The following is a 19,948-nucleotide window of genomic DNA, read 5'->3' on the forward strand; positions in this document are numbered from 1 at the left end:
GATAGTTTGTAGATAGTCATGGGATGTAGTGTGCCTCCAGGTGCTGCACTGTTCAGTAATTACAAGGTAAGGGAACTGCCACTAAGAATCCAAGGTAAATGTAGCACAAGGAGCCCAAGCAAAATAGTATGACATTATAGGGCTTAGAGAGAATAAGAGAGCCTAGTATTAAAAATGGGGGGGGAAGCACTCTCGGCTTTAAGAACCGCAGTCGTTCCGGTGCTCAGCACGCCAGTACAGGTTAAAGGAATAAAGTTCTGGTAGCTATTAGCTTGAAAGACATTACTTAGAAGTAACCTACACTTTTTATTAAGCAGGGAATCACTTTCTTGCTCAGGTGCAAAGGGGTCCGTAGTTCAACTCTTATCGGGTGGGTTGTCTGAAGCAGAATCTAAGGTCCCGTAGCTGCAAACGTGGGTATTTGAAACTGAGAGATGCACTAGAGTGAAACTGGAGAGGGTAAAGTAAAATAAAGACAGAAAAATTAGGGGAGTGAAAGTAATCCAGTACTTTTTGCATAACCCTGAAGCTGGCATGTCCTAGCTAAGTGTCATTATGAAAAGAGCTGTATTCCACAGCCTCTCAGGTTCACTCATTATTAAGAACAGTACTTATTCCTGAGTCTTAAAAGTCCAGATTCCATATTGAAAGGGACTGACTCACATTCATTGTTAGTTTATTTTAAGTAATATCTATGGTGAATGATAAAGAATCATAGTAATTTCTCAATATTTTTTATAAGTGTACGATTATAGGTCTCCGCCAGTCAGGGCCAAATCCAGGGAAAATCAGGGACACTTGTAAAATATTAGTTCTATTAACTTCAGGCATTAACAAAGTAAGAGAATGTAAATTAATATATATTTCCTAAAGTAAAATAAGTCTGCAACTCTTAATTATTATTTAATTATAATTCACCATGCCGTGGCCCAAAAGGCACCAGTATTAAGAGGAACAAAGCTAAAAATTGAGTCAATATCAGGGACAGTTGAGAGGTACGTGTACGATAATATATTTAACCATGCGGGGAGCATCCTACTTGAAGTTGTTAATAAGTGCCACTTGTTCTACCTTATGAGAGATTGTGTTTCACATTTTGGAGGACCAACGTGGACAGCTGAGACACAAAACTCGCACTCGGCTTTTTAATCAAAACAAATCCGCTAAGCAACTACATGTAATTTATTTAAATTTGTTTATGAAAATACATTGATCAAACAACAACCAATTATAGGAGGAGCCCGCTAAATTCTATTTTAGAATGATATGCTATATCCCATAATCCTTTTACACCATAGTTTGGTGTTCGCCTTCTTTTCTTCCGTCAGTTTGCTTGTAGTTAATGGTTCGTTCTGCAAAAGTTCCGGTTTAGTGTTCTGCTTCTTCCCCTTAATCTTTGATTGCGTTATCATGTACCGCTGTATACGACAAATTTCTGTCGGAGTTAGGAGTGTAAGAGGTTCCTGTCTTTGCAAAAACAGCCGATTCGCTGTACCCACAGCCGTCTTGATACATCATAGAATGGTGAGTTCTTTTACTACTGGGAGGAGGCACGTCCGAAATGCCCTCAACAGCTGTCTTGACAGAGAACTTTGTCTCTTGCTGACATTGACGAAGACATGGGAACTAACGGTTATAACACAGAGTTGCTGCTGATTACAGCATGCGACCTCTGTTGGGGAAGTCTGGTTTCTTGCATGTAAACAGGGTTTAAGGTCAGTGTGTAAGGGCCGTGTTAAAGTGCATGCGTGACATTTAACTTAATAAATCAAATCTGCCATATCTGATACCTTGTGAAATCTAAAACTTGAGTTTATCGGCAGTTATTAACTAAGCAAGGTGGTATTACAAAACCGTGCGCTGCATGCCTGTCATTTAAATTGTATCGTTCTTGTGCTCTGAATCTTATGACTTCATATCCTCTATGGAAGCATGCCGAGATCCACTCTTACACTTTTGTACAGTACTGTAAAATCTGAGGTCCACGTCCCCTTCGGCATAATGGTCAAGGTCTTTACCTTCAAGACGGAAGGTACTGGCCTTTATTCTGACCTCGGCTTGTTAGTTAATCTTAAAGTGACCCTTCAGGGCACTTGGCTAAGTATTCAGATATGAATCTGTATGGAGCAGTGTTTCTGCAAACTGCCTTGCTACCCTCAATAAATACAGACAATCCGTGTCCTTGCTGTCCCACACTGAAAGGGTCTGCCACCTATTCATTATTAAGAAATGTTAATTAATATCCAAGGTAAATAATACTGAATCATTAGTTCATCAAAGTATACACAAGCATATTTTAACCATGCTATAAGCATCTTAGTTGGAAGTTGTTAGCTATTGGTAAATGTTCCACATTTTGCTTGTCTGTTCCACACTATGAAAGGTAGTGTTCTCCATTTTGGAGATTGAAGGTTAAGAGATTTGATTACATAGTTGTGCATGGTAAAGGTTAAGTCAGTGGCTTTTTCATTTTCCAAGATGAAGTGTGCAGCATACACTTAGTGTTGTCAACCTAGATCATAGGAGATTATTAGGCTATTGATCTGGAGGTCATTTTAAGCCCAGTTGTTTCATCCCAATGTAATACCATAGAAATGTTAGTCAGTACCTCAGATTGCATTTAGTGTTGACTGCCCATGTCCAGGAGAGTTATGTGCAATATCCCCAGTAAGAATTTATGGTGCCCCATCCATGCTCCACTTGAACAATAGTGTCATAGAGGTGCTCTGCTTCACATGAATTGGCAACCTGTTCCAAAGACAAGGCAGTCGCTGGGAGATAAATCTGTCCCTCCAGCATGTCCTATTTAAGTTGCAGGCCATATTTAGGTCCCTGGAATTGGTAGTCCTAGTCCAATTTGATTTACGGATATACAGCACGTTCATTATGATTGGGTCTTGGATTGCTGTGTAGGTCAGGCATAAGTCTCTCCTAAGAAGTCTATATAATAGTGACAGGGACTTTAGTCGGTCTGTGTAAGCCACATGCTGGAACCCCTTGATCTTCCATGTTAGAAAGCTCTGAAGTCTCTCTAATTGTTTCAGGTGCTTAATACAGTACATACCGAATGGGGCATTATGTTCAATTATGGATCAGATGTCGCCTCATAGCAAGAGGTTCTTCGGTTCGATTCTTAGCTGGGGTGCCTTCTGTGTGGAGTCTGCATGTCCTCCCTGTGGTTGCGTGGGTTTCCTCCGGGTGCTCCGGTTTCCTCTCACATCCCAAAGACGGTAGGTAGATTTGACACTCTAAATTGGCCCTAGATGTGAGTGTGTGTGTATGTGTGTGCCTTCTGTGGAAGGTTGGGTGCCAGGCTGGCAACTTGACACTGTAAAACTCCACTGCCAATCATGAGCGGACAGGTGATCCGCTGTGGCAACCCCTAACTGGGAAAAAGCCGAAAGAAGAAGATAAGTGCTGAGTATAGAAGGGTTATAACTTCTTTTGCTCTTGAGGTTATGCCTTTACTAATCAAGTGTGCTGCATAGGAAGCTTTCCTTACTACAGTAGACACATGGTGGTCAAAGTTAAGGTCGCAGTCAGCTTGTGATCCCAGGTCCCTTACCACTTCATGAGTACTTAAGGTATTGTTGTATTGATAGTGTGAAGGGACATTGTTTGTACCGAAGGGAATGATGATGCATTTCTTTGCGACCCTGAGTAATACACTAGTTGTTGGTCTGCGTGAGACCCTTCTGGAGTATACTAACATAATTTGGGGATTCAATGATTGCATCTAGTTTGCAAGTCTTCTGCATACATGGTCAGCCATAATCCTTTAGTTTTGACCTTAACTTCTGAGAAGTATATACAAAACAGTAGGGAGCCAAGCACTGATCCCTGTGGTACCCCCTCTGGTAACAGGTCTGCTGGTTGATGTGGAGTCACCCACTTTGATAGTGTGTCTCTGGTTTGTGAGCCAGTTGGCAACCCATCTTACAACGAAGGGGTTTACATTGTCTGGTAAGTTTTTCAGTAATGCCTGAATGTGGGATTGTGTCGAAAGCCTCTGCCAAGTCGAGGTATGCTGTGTGCACAGATTTGCCCTCATCAGTCGCCTTTGTCACTGTTTTAAAGAAATCCACCAGATTTAACAGGCAGGATCTGTCCTTCACGAATCTGAATTTTGGGTAGAATCTAAGGTTTGGAGGTCACCTATGTCTTTTTATTTATGAGGTCCATAATGATACGTTCCATGGTCTTGCAGATGAGGCTGGTTAGGCTTTTGGTTGTGTAATTCCCGTGTCTGTTGCTAGGCCACCTTTGTGGAGGGGAATAACCGTAGCTGTTCTCCATTCCGTAGGAACAAAGTGTGTGGTCATGCTATGACTGAAAAAGAGTACTTTGTGGTGATACTAGTTCATGTTTTAGCTTGTTTAAAAGACAGCCTGGGATGTCATCTGGTCTCATAGAAACTGTGTTTTTTGCCTTGAACAGGGCTTTGAGGACCTGCTCTTCAGATGTGTAGGATGGGGGGAATTTTGGGGAAAGGTTTGTTGTAAGTTAGGAGGGGATAAGGGGTGAAGTTTTCACCAAACCTGTCCACTAGCAGGTTTGCTATCTCTGTAGGGTCAGTGTGTGTGATACCATTGGCGACTAGTTCTGCACATGCTTGGGTCCTACCCTTTAGGTTATGTACGTAGCTGTAAAAGGCCTTATGGTTATCCTTGGCTGTACTTGCTAAATTTCTCTTAAACAGACCGTGGAGGATTTGACAAGTTGTCTTATTTGCCTGTTGAGGCTGAGGAGGGTGCTTTTCCATTGTTGGGACCTTGACTTGTTTATTGTAAAGTTTGTTGATGCTGCATGTCCACCAAGGCAGCTTGCTTTACTTAGAGTTCTGGCTTTGATTCTTTCTAGTACAGCTGAATTTATACATGTATGCAAATGATTGTACAGGGCTTTAGTGTAAGCTTCAATGTAGTTACCACTTCAGGCTTGGGGTGGGGCTTGGAATGCATTTATACCTTCAACTAGGAGGGTATAGTTTGCCTTAGTGAAATTTTTGGTCTGATTTCACCCTTTGTGAGTTCTGGTGTTAGTGCCAGCTCAAAGGTGAGGGATTTGTGGTCAGTTTTTAACTAATGAGGGTCCAAAAGTTGCAGCAGTGCACCTGTTTTACATGTTTGTGAGGATCATCTCTTAAATGTTTGTTCCTCTTATCAGGGTATGGACAGTTTGTTCCAGAGCGTTTGAATTAACAAAGTCAAGGAACTTTTGCGCTAGTGAGTTAGGTCTAGCATAGGTTTCCCAGTTGATGGTGGGATAATTGAAATCCCCCATAACAAGTGTGTTCAGTAAAATTTGGATTGTCTCCAGTTTGGACAAGTTGTGGGCATTGTGACCCATGGAGGGTGATCTATAACTGGCTATGACTTGAATGAGGGTTTAGCTAATTCTTCCAGACATGCCGTCCACCGGTCCTATTCAGAGCTGTGAAATAAGCCCTTCTGTGGCCCAACAGGTGGTCCAATTAACAGTATTTTTCTTAAAGTAAGAAGTAAGCTAGCTGTTTAATCCCTTCTCTTCCATTGTCCTATGATAATATATACACATACAGTGTCACCAGCATCTTGTATAAATCAGCTCGAGTTCCGCTGTGGCGACCCCTAACCAGGAAAAGCCGAAAGACACAACATATATATATATATATATATATATATATATATATATATATATATATATATATGTATGTATATATAAAATGTATGTATTAAATGAAAGGATAAAGTTTGGTTCACCACAGTAGTCTTAGTTTTGTAACTGTCAGCACTTTCCAACTTCTCTTTACCTGCACTTTATTTCATAACTTCTTTCATGGGATCTGGCTTTAGTCATCGCTGTTGAAAATGCTGATTAACGAAATGGGGCATCAATTCTTTCTGTGTTGATCAGAACTGACATTTAGGTTTCAGAATCCATGCAGGTAATATAATTGATGGTGGCTGTCTTCTCTTTATCTGTAAATGTTTTTCCTGTTCCTGAATTACATCAGCTATCTGAAAAAAAGCACCAACTGCCAACTAGATTCTATTCTAACATCTACTTGGAGAAGTCAAAAATATTTCACATTGTATCATTTTCTTACCCAGTACCCTCTCGTTGAATGTAGTTGATGATGTATCCTTTGTCCCTGGCACACAATAATTTAAATAACATTAAATTGTTTAGAATTTTTTTACTTAAAGTTCTTTTTAACAGACTGCTACTTTTCTGTTCTGGATGTACAGGAAAATGTTTACATACTACTTATTTTTGTTTTTATTTATTTTTTAACTTAACCGGGGTACAGCACTGATCCCATGGAGCCATTTCAGTCTCAACCTGAAACTTTTTGCTTTCTTTTAACTTTGCATGGCCTAAGTATTCGAAAATGGTTCATCTTGGTTATTGCCACCAGCTTAAATTATGCCATTTATTTATTTTATTTTATTTGTTGACCGGGTAATGTCCGACTGGGCATGAGGCCCATTTTCAGAGGAGGCCCGGGGAGAAAAGCTCCATACATATAAATAGACAGTATTAAACAGTCATATTGAACACGTATTAATCAACAATGAACAAAGCAAGTCAGTAAAGAAATTAGTTGTATAACAATAATTGGCAAATAAATTAACAAATTTTTGCACAGTTAGTCATAAAAACTGGCTGCTTGAGTTAATAGTGAGAACAGTGTGATACAGTAATTGCAAGATAGAGAAATGCAGTCTACTGCGTAACAGTTAAAGACGAAGCAGTATTTGTGTATACATTGCTAACTGAAACTGAGTGTATAAACAAGATAGCCTTTAGCAGTTAATTGTTGCAGCTGTGACAATGAGCTAGTTTAGGGTAATGTAAGGGGGTAGTAAGTAGTATGGCAGGAGCAGAGCCAGTGTTTTGCTAGATGCTCCTTAAGGAGGTTTTTAAACTCATGAATGCTGGGGTTTTTAGCCATAGGCTGAGGAAGAGTGTTCCACAGTTTGGAAGTTTTATGGGAAAAGAGGGCAATGCCTAGTGTGCCAAGCATACAAGGACTGCATACTTTAAATTCACCAGGTAAAATTCCTTTACCTTGGTAGTGAATCCTTCACACCAAATGTGTGTTTTGTTTCTTGTCCTGGCTGTATAAAAGAAAGTCTGACAGTCCAGTGAAGTTGACTTGGTAGATACCCAAGAGACCAGGAATTCCCTCTTCTGGTGCATGTAGCAACATCTTAGCTAAGACTCTACTGTCACATTGATGTAGAATGTGTTATATGACCATTTTTCTAACTCTCCTTCAAATGTGGAACAAATTGTTTTTCTTGTTTGCTGGAGGAGTCTGAGATCACACTTCCCTTTGGGTAACTGAAATGTTTTGTAGGTAATCTCCGAATAACTAATGAACTGAAGTCCTATGTTTTGGGGTATACTTTTTAGGTCATGACTTGCCAAGTCAGTACGTGATGCAAAGAGCTACTTCATCTATACAAAAAAAGAGGTTATGGAAAAAGAAAATCCAAGGGCTTAACTAAATACAAAAGTCTTCTAGAACTAGAACCACAGTAGATTTCTTTAACTACTTAGTGTTAAAGAAAATAATCTGTCTTGTCATAAATGCTAATGAATGACACTAAATCCCCTGTTGAAGCACTAGAGGAAAAAAATTCAGATTAATCCACCAAAGAACCACTTTTGTCTCAAGATCTTTCAGAGAAGTGTCATACTTTTTCCAAGATGTTTACCTGTATTCTGTCAGCATAGACTGTACTTCAATTTTAAACAGCTTTCTTCCCATACAGATAATTCCAAAAATTCTGAAAATGATACACTTTGCAGCTGCCCCCACAGGCATACTGATAAATATAGTTAATGTGGCTGGAGGGGCAGCTGCAAATGATACAATATATTATGTGTTGCATGATAAAGCTCTTCACTAATGACATTAGATAAATGTTCATTGATGGCGGTCACTGATATGCCTTTGAGGTACAGTGATCGTAGATTTGAGTGTATTAAATTAAGGGAGAGCAGAAAGTGAACTCTTTTTGCCTGGGAGAGAGGTGTAGTTATAGCCAGGTATACATAGTGTACTTGTAAGATCAGGTTTCATTTAAATGTAGTTTGGTAGACAGAAATACAGTGTTCTCTTTGCATAACTCTAGAAATGAAGTCATATTAAAGCAGAAACATATTTTCATTTTATATTTTACGTGCAGATTCAGTAAGAAAGGAATGTTTCGGTAACCTTCAGTCAAAAGTACTGATAAGAATAAAATGTGGTAACAGAACGTGCAGTACATTAACAGGCTTGGGAACCAAGGTTAAAAAGGCCTGTAGAAATTTACAAGGTTTTGTTATTAAGAAATACTTCAGACACAGTGAGTGAGTTTGGACTAACAGACAGAAAGTCATTGCAATGCAGCCACAGGTTTGGTAGAGACACTTGAGAGTAAGTGGAGAAGTCAGGAAAAATATCCAGCATTCCAGAATATTAATTATATTATTTAGGAGAAAGGAAATAATTCTGAGTATAATGAGTGATAAAGCTACAGACATTATAATTCAGTCTATTAGCACAGTTATTAGAGACTGTAACATTTGATTCGGATATTGTTGATGTCTGCCTCCACTGTATGTATTAAAACATTTGTTAACTGAGCTACAGTGTATGTACACTTCTATCCTGAAAGGTACAATTAGATTTGGCACGTATAGGAGAGAATGGCACCAAAGATATTCATTCCAATTTCTTGCAGCAAACCACTGGAGCAAGCATACTTGTAAAAAAAAAAAATCAGTCTAAGTGTCATACCTTCAAAGATTGCTTAGGTTGCAACTAGTTTTCAAACTTAATTACTGGTCATGTGATTAAGTGTAACTAAATAAAACTGTAGATGTAGGACTTCTTTTGTTATTCTGATGACATTCTGTTGTATTAAGGAGGGGGGAAAAGCTTTTCAGCTTAAACACTAAGGTATAAGAAGCGATTTATTTTACCAGTGTGTTCTGCTGGTTCACTGCATTAATTCCTTCAGCACTGGTGCAGTTTTTGAGTTTATTGGGTCTAGTTTTCTATGCACTGATGCCTGTTGTGTGAAGGTCATTCTATATTCTTCCAGTTATTTCCAGTCCATTCCAGTATTCTACAGTCCTATCAATTCTCACAGTACTTTAGTATATATCTCTTTCTGAACATCTTTGTGGAACATTGTGGTTCTTTGGTAAAACAAATGCCTTCATTACAAATGAGAGTACAGCATACCTACAAATAGGAGTACATTTCTAGCAAAGAGCTTTTTTATTGTTGCAGGAAGAAACAGCTAAAAATGACATGTAAGCTTCTTAAGTGAATAAGCCAAGATTTGAAGAAATGTGCACATTTTAAGTGACAGGAGGGAGTTCAAAATTTAGGTTTAGTGCACACGTGAGTTTCTGGGCATACTCTTGCTTGCCGTCACTGAAAAACTTGCAGTTTTGAAAACAAGTTAAACATTTTGCTTGCTATTGATTTTACATTTCAGTAAAAAAGAAAAAAAAAATTTCACCAGATTGCTGTGTGTGAGTTCCAGGAGCAGGGAGAAAATCTCCAGACTTGCATTTAATGACAAAGTACTAATATGCATATGTCCAGTACAGTAGTGCCATATTTATGAGTAGACAAAAAAAGGCAGTCCAGGTAAGCTAAGCTAGCATAGCTAAGCATATAAGATAGCAGTATTCACACCAAAATGCAAAATGGCTTCTCATATATAATACAGATATACAAGCAATGGACCTTGACAGAAACTGAACAGAAGTATTAAGTTTCTTTCAAGATGTACATTAGACAAGCCAGGGGCATGTCACTAGCAAGCCCCTTTGACATTTAGGGTGCTGTCATAAAACATTTCAGCACAGAGACACAGTAGCATGCCTGGTTCTTTGTAGCAGTTGTTATACTGAGATTATATTTAACTTCTACATCATAGATGTATTGTGCATTGGAATTTGCAGAGAGGAGATCTGACTTGCACATATATTAAGTTATGCTGGAAAACACACAAGGAACTAAGATGTACCACCCCTTAGTTGCTGGTAGCAGTGGCATTGATTGCAAACTGTGAGACATGAAACCAAAAGTAGGTGACAGCAGTAGACAAAAACAGTGGAGAATTAGTGGAAAGAGAATATTTTAAGGCAATGGCAGTCAGTATGGCAAGGTGGGAAGAGAGAAAAGATACTGGTGTAGAGATGTGGGGTGGTATGAGAGGTGGTGTAAAATTGGGTAATTAGGGATTTATGAAAGAGGGGACGAACAAAACATGACCAATGCACTTACATTTGAGGTCTATTATGTATTCTTTACTGCTGCAGCTGTCAGTGACTTATGGAGAATGTGTGTACATTAATTTTCTAAGCTAAGAGGTGAACATTAAACATTTTTGAGGGAGTGTAAAGATGGTTATGTGATTTAAAGTCAGTCTTTTGCTAAGTTAAGAGTAGTTGACTGTAGTGCTGTGTGTAGTACAGTGTGGCTTTAGTATTTGTCATGAAGCGTGATACACTGTTTATATTAACCTGCATAAAATAAAGAATGTGAATAATGGTATGCTGAGTATAACAATATTCATAGATTTATAAAATATATTTGTATATATGTGTGTGCATCAACAAGGAATTTGTTGCTGCCTTCCATCCTCTGCTTTTAATGAAACTTTCCAGGTAGTAGCTTGGCAATAACAGTCTACTAGTATGTCAAAATGTGTATGACATCCTTCTGAGTTATGGTTGCTGACACACAGTACTATGCACCATGGTTTGGTGTTGAAGCTACTGCATTTCTTCACATTTATTTATTTCCTTCCTTCCGTACAAATCTCTTGTATTCCCTGTGTGGAAGCCATTATTCTAATAGCTAGGTAATTTTCAGAGGTAGCATGTAGCATTATATCAGCAGCTAATCTCACTGCTGGTATGAAATTTGGTTCTGTAGTAATGAACTGCATATCAAAGCCACTGAAAGACAGTAACTGCCATTTGGAATCTCTGGTGACTTAAGTCCCCACCAGGCTTTCACTTGCCCAGAACCAAAACAATGCTAAAATTGGTAACAGAAAGTACAGTTATGTAAAATCTTACCATAACAGTACATGTCCTTGCAGTCACCGCTGCAGTATTCATTACAAGTGGTATTCCCTGCTGTGAAGCCCACTGTCTGGTCAGTTTACCAAAGTCTACCATTGCTTTAAGGTACACTGAACACTGAAATCAGCTGCACACTCCTTGCGTAGCGTAGGGCATAAAGGTGACATTCAGGCGTACCATCCTCAGAACTGATTACCCTAGTAGGAACAGCAGTCCAAGGAGAACCTGCACATCCAGGAAGGAGAAAAACAAACTAGGGATATGGGAGGGAGTAGGTATTGCAGTGGTGAAGGCAAGGACATCTACTGTTATGGTAAGGTTTTATACAACTGTAACTATTTCCGTACATTCACTGCTGCAGTATTCATAACTTATGGGAGAGTGCCAAAGCTCAAGAAGAAACTTGGGAGGAGGAAGCAGCAGCAGAGCCCTCTTAAGAAGCCATGAGTAATGTTTGGTAACGGTATGCACAGAAGTCCAGGGAGCAGCTTCAAGAATAGAATTAGCATCTAAGCCTTTCAAAAAAGGCACCAGAATAAGTCACAGCTCTACTAGAATGAGCCTTTACAGATGAAGAAAGGATCTTGCCATTAAAAGTGTATGTTGTGTCTTTCGGCATTTCCCGGTTAGGGGTCGCCACAGCGGAACTCCGGTCCGCTAATGATTGGCAGTAGATTTTTTTACGTGCGGAGTTGCCAGCCCTGACGCATAACCTTCAACGAAGGTACACCCATTCACGCATGTCTCCACACAGAAGACGCTTTAGCTGAGAATTGAAAAGGACAACGTCTTACTGTGAGGCGACAACGCTACCGCAGCACCACCACCGCAGTTATAACAAAAGGAAATAGCCTTTGAAATCCAAGTGGAAATAGTTTGCTTGGAAACAGCCAAACCTAAAGGTCTAGGATGAAAGGAAACATATGACTAGTCAGATTTAGTTTTACCCAAATAAAGTCTGACCTGTCTATGCACATCTAAAGTATGCAACACTTTCTCACTGTCAGATTGCATAGAGGGGAAAAAAGTAGGCAAATTTAATAGACTGATTTAAGTGACAACTCATTAACCACCTTGGGCATGAAAGAAGGATTAGTACGCAAGGACACCCTGTCCGCATGAAGCATCACAAAAGGTGGACAAGCCAAAAGGGTTTGCAACTCAGACACCCATCTGGCAGAAGTAAGAATTAAGATCCCATGGAGGACGACCAAGCTTTCTTGGAGGTCTGATATTAAGGACGCCTTTAAGAAACTGTTTAGTCTCAAATCTAGAAGCTAGTGCAGGAGTTAAAGGCAGACAAGCAGAAAGAGCTGATTAGTGGGCCTTAATAGAAGAATAGGCTAAACCAGCATTGAGCAACTGCACAAATAAGAGAGAACCAAAGGAACATTCACAGAAAGCGGGCCCAGGTCACGAGAAAGGCACTAAATAGAAAACCTCTTCCATTTAGAGAAGTAGGATTAAATAGCAGTAGGTTTCCTGGCCTCCTGCAGGACCTGAGGCACGTCATCAGAAAAAAAAGGTGTCTATGAGGGATCAAAACCCTGTCACTCAGTGTCAGTTGAAGCATGGACAGGTGGCGATGAATGAGGCACCCCTTGTCTTGTATAAGGAGATCCACTCTGTGAGGTAACTTGTGATGATTGCCCTTGGCTAAATGCAGAAGTAGAGGGAACCAGTGCTGTCACGGCCAAAAGGGAGTCACCAACAGGATTTTGGGAGTATCCTGTTGAATCTTGAACAGGACTCTCGGAATGAGAGGAAGGGGAGGGAATGCATAAAGAACATCCCCTTCCAAGAAAATGAGAAGGCATCCACCTTCCATACCAGAGGACCTGGGACTCTGGCACAAAACAGAGGAAGTTGTCTGTTTTAGGGGGGCGGCAAAGAGATCTACTTGAGGAGTACGCCACTAGTGAACAATGTCCAGATAGACATCCATATGAAGCATCCATTTGTGGGAGTGAGTGAAGGACCTGCTCAGTGTGTCTGTCACAACGTTCTGATTTGAAGGAATATAAACTGCCTGAGAAGTCACTTGATATTGGATAGCCAGATCTCATACCAGAAGTGCCAGCTGGTAAAGATGGTAAGATCTTGTACCCCCCTCCCTGTTTGTTGATATACCACATGACTGTGGTATTGTCTTTGAATACATTGAGAGGCCCCGGAGAGAAGGGGATGAAAGGTCTGAAGAGCTAGCATAAGATCTCTCATCTCATTGATGTTGATGTGCTCCTTTTGCTGACGAGGCAACCACACACACTGAACCTTCAGGGAATGAAATGTTGCTCCCCATTCCCACATCTGAAGCATCTGTGAACAGATCCTGTGAGGGAAGAGGAGGTTGAAAAGGGAACCCTGGATTCGGAGACAACTGCTGAATCCTCCACAGAAGTTCTTGAGACATGGGAGAAGAGGAACAGGAAAGTCTAGAGGATGTGCATGCTGAAGCCACACTGACTTCAGAAACCACTGGAACTTCCTTATGGGGAGTTTGGGCAGGGAGAGCAATGGAATGGAAGCCATGAACCCCAGAGCTCTCAGAAAACTCCCTGGTTGTAATGCAGGCCAGGGGAAGAAGAGTTTGAAAGAAAGAAATGAGAGTTAATGCCTTTGGTGGAGGCAGGGGTGCCAGCATCTGCACCATTTGAATCCTGCAACCCAGAAAGACATGATCCTGAGAAGAAGTCTGGGTAGACTTTTTGAAGTTTATCATGAACCCCAGGCTCTGAAGAAGAGAAATGGTAAAATGAAGACTTTGCAAAAGGACCTCTGGAGAAGATGCCTGAATCAGCAGCTTGTCCAAATAAGGAAATATTTGGCTCCTTTGAAGCCTGCAAAAGGCAATCACAGGAGCGAGGCATTTGGTGAATACCCTTGGGGCAGTAGAAAGGCCAAAGGGCAAAGCACAGAACTGAAATGCCAGGAAGCAACATCGAAATGCAAAAATCTCCTATAAAGAGGATGGATCGGAATATTGTGGTAAGCATCCTTGAGGTCCAGAGACACTAGAAAGGCCTGAGGGAAGAAGAGAGGAAAAAGGGACAACATCCAAAAGGAAGGCACCTTCAGAAAAGTGGATTAGGTGGGAGAGGTCTAGAATAGGTCTCCAAGTATTTTCTTTTCTGGGCACTGGAAACGTTCTTGAATGAAACCCTTTCCCCCTTTGGGACACAGGCACCTGTTGAATAGTACCCTGAGACAAGAGGTCTCTAAGAACTTCTGGGGGGGGGGAGGAAGTTGTTACCGAGGAGGCTGAGGAATGCCCATAAAAGGATGGTGGGAAATCCAGACCAGGAAGTACCCCTGCCGAATGATTGACAAAACCAAAGAATCCTGGGTGATTCGGAGCCAAGCAGGAAGAGAAAGAGGAATGTGGCTAACAGGTGGCTAGTCGGATGGCACCTAGTTTGTCAGGAAAGGAAGGCTTAAGAATCCATGCAGTCTGAGGGACTTAGCAGGAGGAGTCCATTTACCATTCTTTTTACCTTTTAGGAGGAGGGTGAGATTGCTTACGAACAAAGGCTGGCTTAGAAGGGTAGTTTCACTGAAAATTAGACACAGGAGAAACAGACATGCTTAAGCTCCTGTAAAGTCTTCCCCTTGTCCTGAAGAGACTTAAATAAACCAGCAGCCTCTTTCCCCAAACAAAAGTTTATTATCCAGAGGAGTATCCATCAACTTAACTTTAATATCATTGGGAAAGGTTGAAGCCTAAGCCAAGAATATCTCCTCAGAACTGAACCAAAACCAGCAACCCTAGAAAAGGCAACTGTGTCATTCTATCAAATGTAATTATGATGCAGAACTACCCAAGTTCTTTTAAATTTTTTAAAAATTATTTTAAAAATAGTGACTCTCCACTAAAACTTAACTTTTTAGACGGGTAAAACTTAAGTAACCTACTTTCACATCTAACTCCTCTAGTGCACACTGCAGTGTTTAGGGTAAACTATTTGTTTTCATTTTACCTTTAAGCATCTGTTGCAAGACCACCTGTTATTGGAGAGCTCACATTCTGCCTCTCAGTAGTCCTCTTGGGATTGGTGCTTCTGTTTTCTCCTCGTGATAGGAGTGCAGTTACATTATTTCCTGGAGCTGGAGATTGCTGATCACCAGAAAGCTTAATAACTGCTTTATAGATAACAGCTTGGAATCTGTGCTTATATATTCTGATCCTGGTGAGAGTAGGAGCAGAGTGCATTGATTTCTGACTTTGTGGTTGGAGAGTGAGTGTCTGTGCTTAACTTACCTAATTGGTCTGGTTGCTATTCGAGGCATCTACCAGGAAAAAGCTACAAGCCTGCAGACCTATGCATCATCTGGGACAAGACTGTGGATCACCAAACAGGCGGTGGCCTGCTTCTCTTCTTTGGATTGGTGCTAACATTTTGCTTCTGGTGAGAGAAGAAACAAAGAAGTTTTGTATCCCAGCAGAGTGAAGCTGTGCTGAGACCAGCATTAGTAGTAGCCATGCAGTAGCCATTCATGTGACTCCCCTCTTTTCATCATTCTTGACAAGCTAATTCTTTATTTTCAGTAAGTACTGCTTGATTTCTTCCTAACTTCAGAATATCTGCCTAAATACTTCATCCTTAAAGTTTCAGGGTCTACGTATTAATCCCCTCAAGTGTTTGGCAGTGCTCTGTACAGATTCGGACACTTGGAGTGACATTTTTCCTGTAAGGCTTCAGTGCTTAATATATTGAGCTCATATCCAGGTATGTCTAAAGGTCAGTTCCCTGTGCTTTCTTCTGTCAATCTGGTGAACTTGGGCATTCTGAGGCAATATAGCAACTGCCTCATGTACACAGACAACCCTTTCCTCTTAACTCCCAACACTATGACTTGTGAGAGATGCACATATATAGCTAAAGTGGAAGCCAAGCACTCTCCATCCAAGACTGGATTAGCCAGTCAAGAGGAGAAGGTTAACACCTGTACCACACCACATTCAACATATAGCCCTCCAGAACATACACCACCAGTACCCTCGCATAGTAACACAAAACACACACCTACTTTTGTGGAGGCTCTCAATAAAAATCTTCCCAAACAACAGAGACCTGTGAGGCAGAAATGCAAACAACCACCACATCCCAGCAAAAACCGTGAGAGACATAGCTCACATAAGCAGTGTGCCACTAACCAAAGCCCATAAGGCAAAACAACTTGCCCAGTACACTAGTCGTAGGTGACTCAATAGTAAGGCAGACTGATGTCCTACTCACTAGGTTACCAGTTACAAGTGGTGTCCCACAGGGATCGGTCCTAGGCCCTCTCTTGTTTGGCATATTCTTCTCTGATGTTCAAGCCAACACAAAGGGACTGTGGCTGATCAAGTTCGCATATGATTGCAAACTGGGAGCCATTATTGATTCTCCAACTGATGTAGACATTCTACAAAAAGGCCTCACTGATACCAGTGACTGGTGCCAGAACCATGGCCTTCAGCTCAATGCCAAAAAGTGCATTGTCATTCCCTTTGGGAAAAATTCGGTGCCCATGAACTACCACATAGGCGGTAGTCCACTGAACACTAAAGGTGTGATAAGAGATCTGGGGACGCAATTTGACAGCAACCTCTCCTTTGATAACCACATTGCCACTGTAGTCAGAAAGTCCTTCTATGTGGCACATCTCATTACAAAAGTTTTCTCATCCAGGAAGAAAGAGATCCTAATCCCTTTTTACTCGTCCCTTGGTATGTATCTCACTATACACCTACAACTGGAAAGGCCACAAAAATACCTCACTGAGGATCTTAGGCCTTAGACACATGCCCTATACAGACAGACTCAAAAATCTCCAGCTGTGCTCTCTTTTATCGCCTACTTAGTGGCGATCTGTGCTTGACCTACAAAGCCATGTCTGACCCAGAGCTGCTAGATATGCTTCACCTAAACAAATCCCAATCCCTCTGTGCCACATGCTCCAGGGACCCATACCTCATTACCACAATAAACAGAACATGCTGGAGGGACAGGTTAATAACCCAGAGACTTCCAATACTTTGGAACAAACTTCCCAGTCACATCAAGCAGAGCACTTCACTGGCCCTCCTTAAGAGAAATCTTGACGAGTGGATGGGCAATAGGAAGTTCACCTCGGGGATCACTTCAGTGGCCTTGCTTGACAAGGGCACTGGGAAATAACTTTGGGTGGCATGATGCCAGGGAATCTTCTTGGGCTAGGCTTATATAGGCTCCATGGCCGTTAGCCTAGTACACACCTATGAACATAAAAGGAAGTCCCTAGCAAGGAAAAGAGCAGAAGATTTACTCTGATTCTGGAAGATCAGAAAAAAGCTGACATACCTGAGAGAGAACAGCCAAGACATACCTAGAGATATAGGTCTGATAATTAATGGCGCTAAAAGCTAGGACAGCTGAACTATAACCCTTCTTACTCAGCCTTTCAATGGTTTTACTGTCCTTGTCGGAAGGCAGGAACTTGGATGAAGGAAGCAATTGAGACGGCTTATCAGAGGCTGCAGACCCCACAGAGGAGTCAGCAGCAGGACATTTAAGCAAAAAGGAACAATCCTCAGACACCCTATAAAACCTGTCAGACTTCTTGGGAGCAGGGGGCAGAGAATCTGGCACTTTAGAGGCATTGGAAAAAACATCCAGTAAAGCAGCCAAGACAGGAGGAATGGCTGCAGGTTTAGTTGATTTCATCTGGAGTAACTCAAAATACCTCTTATGGATATCCAAAACCTGGGCACAATCCCACTTAAAAATTTCCAACATCCTAGAGATGGTGTCCCCAAAGGAAATTTCCTCAGAAAGATTATCTAGAGTATGAGAGTCGTCCTCCTCCTCCTCAGGCCTGTAGTCTAAAGGAGAAGGAATCTGGGTAGAATAAGCAAGGGATTCATCATGAAAACCCACCTCTTCCTCAGAAGAATTCAATACTCTGGGCCTTTTAGGGGAAGAAGAAGACCAAGGAGGAGCAGGAACTGAAACCCCTTGAGGAGGCCATAACAACAGTAAAGCACTAAACAACCCCTGAGTAAAGGGCTGCCACTCACTTTGTGGATTCCTAGGCGGAGAAGAAACATTATTAGTTTTCTGACCTTTTTAAGGGGGCATCCATCCTAGAAACCTGAGAAGGCTCAGACTCAGGATGGCATTCCACAACTGTAGTAGGAACATCTTCTCTAAAGAGAAACTGCTGAATCCTTCTAGACCCTTCGGAAACAGTCAACCGTGGTTTCTCCTGAACACCCAAAATGGACGCTTGCAAAGCCTCATCGGATCCAGATTCTCACCAGCCTCCAACCCAGACATGGTAGAGGAATCTGACAAAACAACCGGGTGAGCCTCTGTGTTTGTAATAAACTCGGGAGAAACTCCCAGCAGAGGCTGGACAGCAGAAGATTCCGGTCTTACCTTGTGCATCTTCTTCCCTGATGGCTGACCCTCGGAGCAGGAAGTTCCATCCATAGTATCTTTAGAAAGAGGCTTAATATGCAGTTCTCAAGATGCAAAGAAAGGGAAGAAAGCCTACTAAGAAGTGTTTTGGGGACGAACGCCTGACAAATTGAGCAAGATGCATGGTTGTGAGCAGCCCCTAGGCTAAAAAAGGCACATCGTGGCGGTCTTTATGGGGAATCAGTCTCCCACACTGGCATTTACCCTTCCTGAATGACAACCCCAAACAGCACAAAACAATCCAAAAAAAGAACAAAAAACCCAACTGGGTACTTATCTGCAATGGTGAGGACATCAGCAAACAGTAGTAATCACCAGAAAGCCAACAAACACAAAAACTGCAAAAATAGACGGAGGTAACAGACTGACGGTTAAAAACAAAGTTTGGACTGGCGGCAAAGAAGTTCTGAGGATGGTATACCTGAACATCACCTTTATGCCCTATGCTACGCAAGAAGTGTGTAGGTGATGTTCAGCATACCTTAAAGCAATGATAGATTTTGGTAAACCGGCCGGACAGTGGGCTTCATGGCAGGGAATCCCATTTGTAATGAATGCTGAAGTGGTGAATGTAAGGACATCAAAGTGTATACCTAGGAAGCTGGTTAGGTCATGTATTATTGTTTGTTGATTCATCCAGTAAACAAAAAGGGGAAATCTAGGAGGATTAACATAATTGGGAGCTACTTGGCCTGATTTGAAAGAATGAGGATTGACACTTTTTTGCTAATGGAGAACTGTATGAATTAACACCATGCAGAGTTTTTAGGCTGTTTTTCCCAGCACAAAAATTTAGAATTGTCTTTTTATTATGGCCTAATCAGATTATTCTTGTGGTCTGCCTTTCTAGCTAGAAATGAGAATTTTTTAGCTTAAGAATTAATATTGCTTTACACAAGCGAGTAATGACTTGCACATTAGTTTAAAGCTGCAGGACCCTGTATATGTCATGATCTTCTTAAGGTCCTCTAATTAGGTCAGAATCACTGCAGCAAGGCTATTCTGTCTAATACCACATTAGTTAACATGGTGAAAATGTTTGCAGTAAACCTAATATCTGCCCCTTTTTTCTGTGTGTCTGTGTGTGTGTGTGTGTGTGTGTGTGTGTGTGAAGACAGATGTGGTCATGCCTCCTGAATATACACAGACATCATAATAGAGAGGGATTCTGTATGGGCTTGTAAGAGTGATGGGTAAACAACCATGAGACGTTAAGGGTGTAGTCTAGGGCTTGCATGAGAGTGGATTATTTGTAAGAAATGTGTACTACATGTTGCATAGCTACCATATAACCATTAAGATCTGTGTACTTCATATGAAAACTTTTTTGCAGTGTGTCTGTATATATGAATGTGTAGATAATTGTGCATGTTTGTATTGTGTGTACGTATACATATGTGTACATTCATGTAATATGT

At 41.2% G+C, this 19,948-nt stretch overlaps 1 protein-coding gene across 1 annotated transcript in view; it reads left to right on the forward strand.

The window, feature by feature from the left end:
* Positions 1-1,297: 1,297 nt before the first annotated feature.
* Positions 1,298-19,948, forward strand: part of FH (fumarate hydratase) — a gene marked incomplete in the record, with an annotated part of 726,003 nt that continues 707,352 nt past the window's right edge. The window contains 1 exon segment of the mRNA XM_044058045.1: positions 1,298-1,524. Coding sequence (XP_043913980.1) covers positions 1,411-1,524 — 114 coding nt within the window.

The sequence above is a fragment of the Protopterus annectens genome, chromosome 1.part2, assembly GCF_019279795.1.
Source record: "Protopterus annectens isolate FY-2018-M chromosome 1.part2, PAN1.0, whole genome shotgun sequence".
NCBI lineage: Eukaryota > Metazoa > Chordata > Ceratodontiformes > Protopteridae > Protopterus > Protopterus annectens.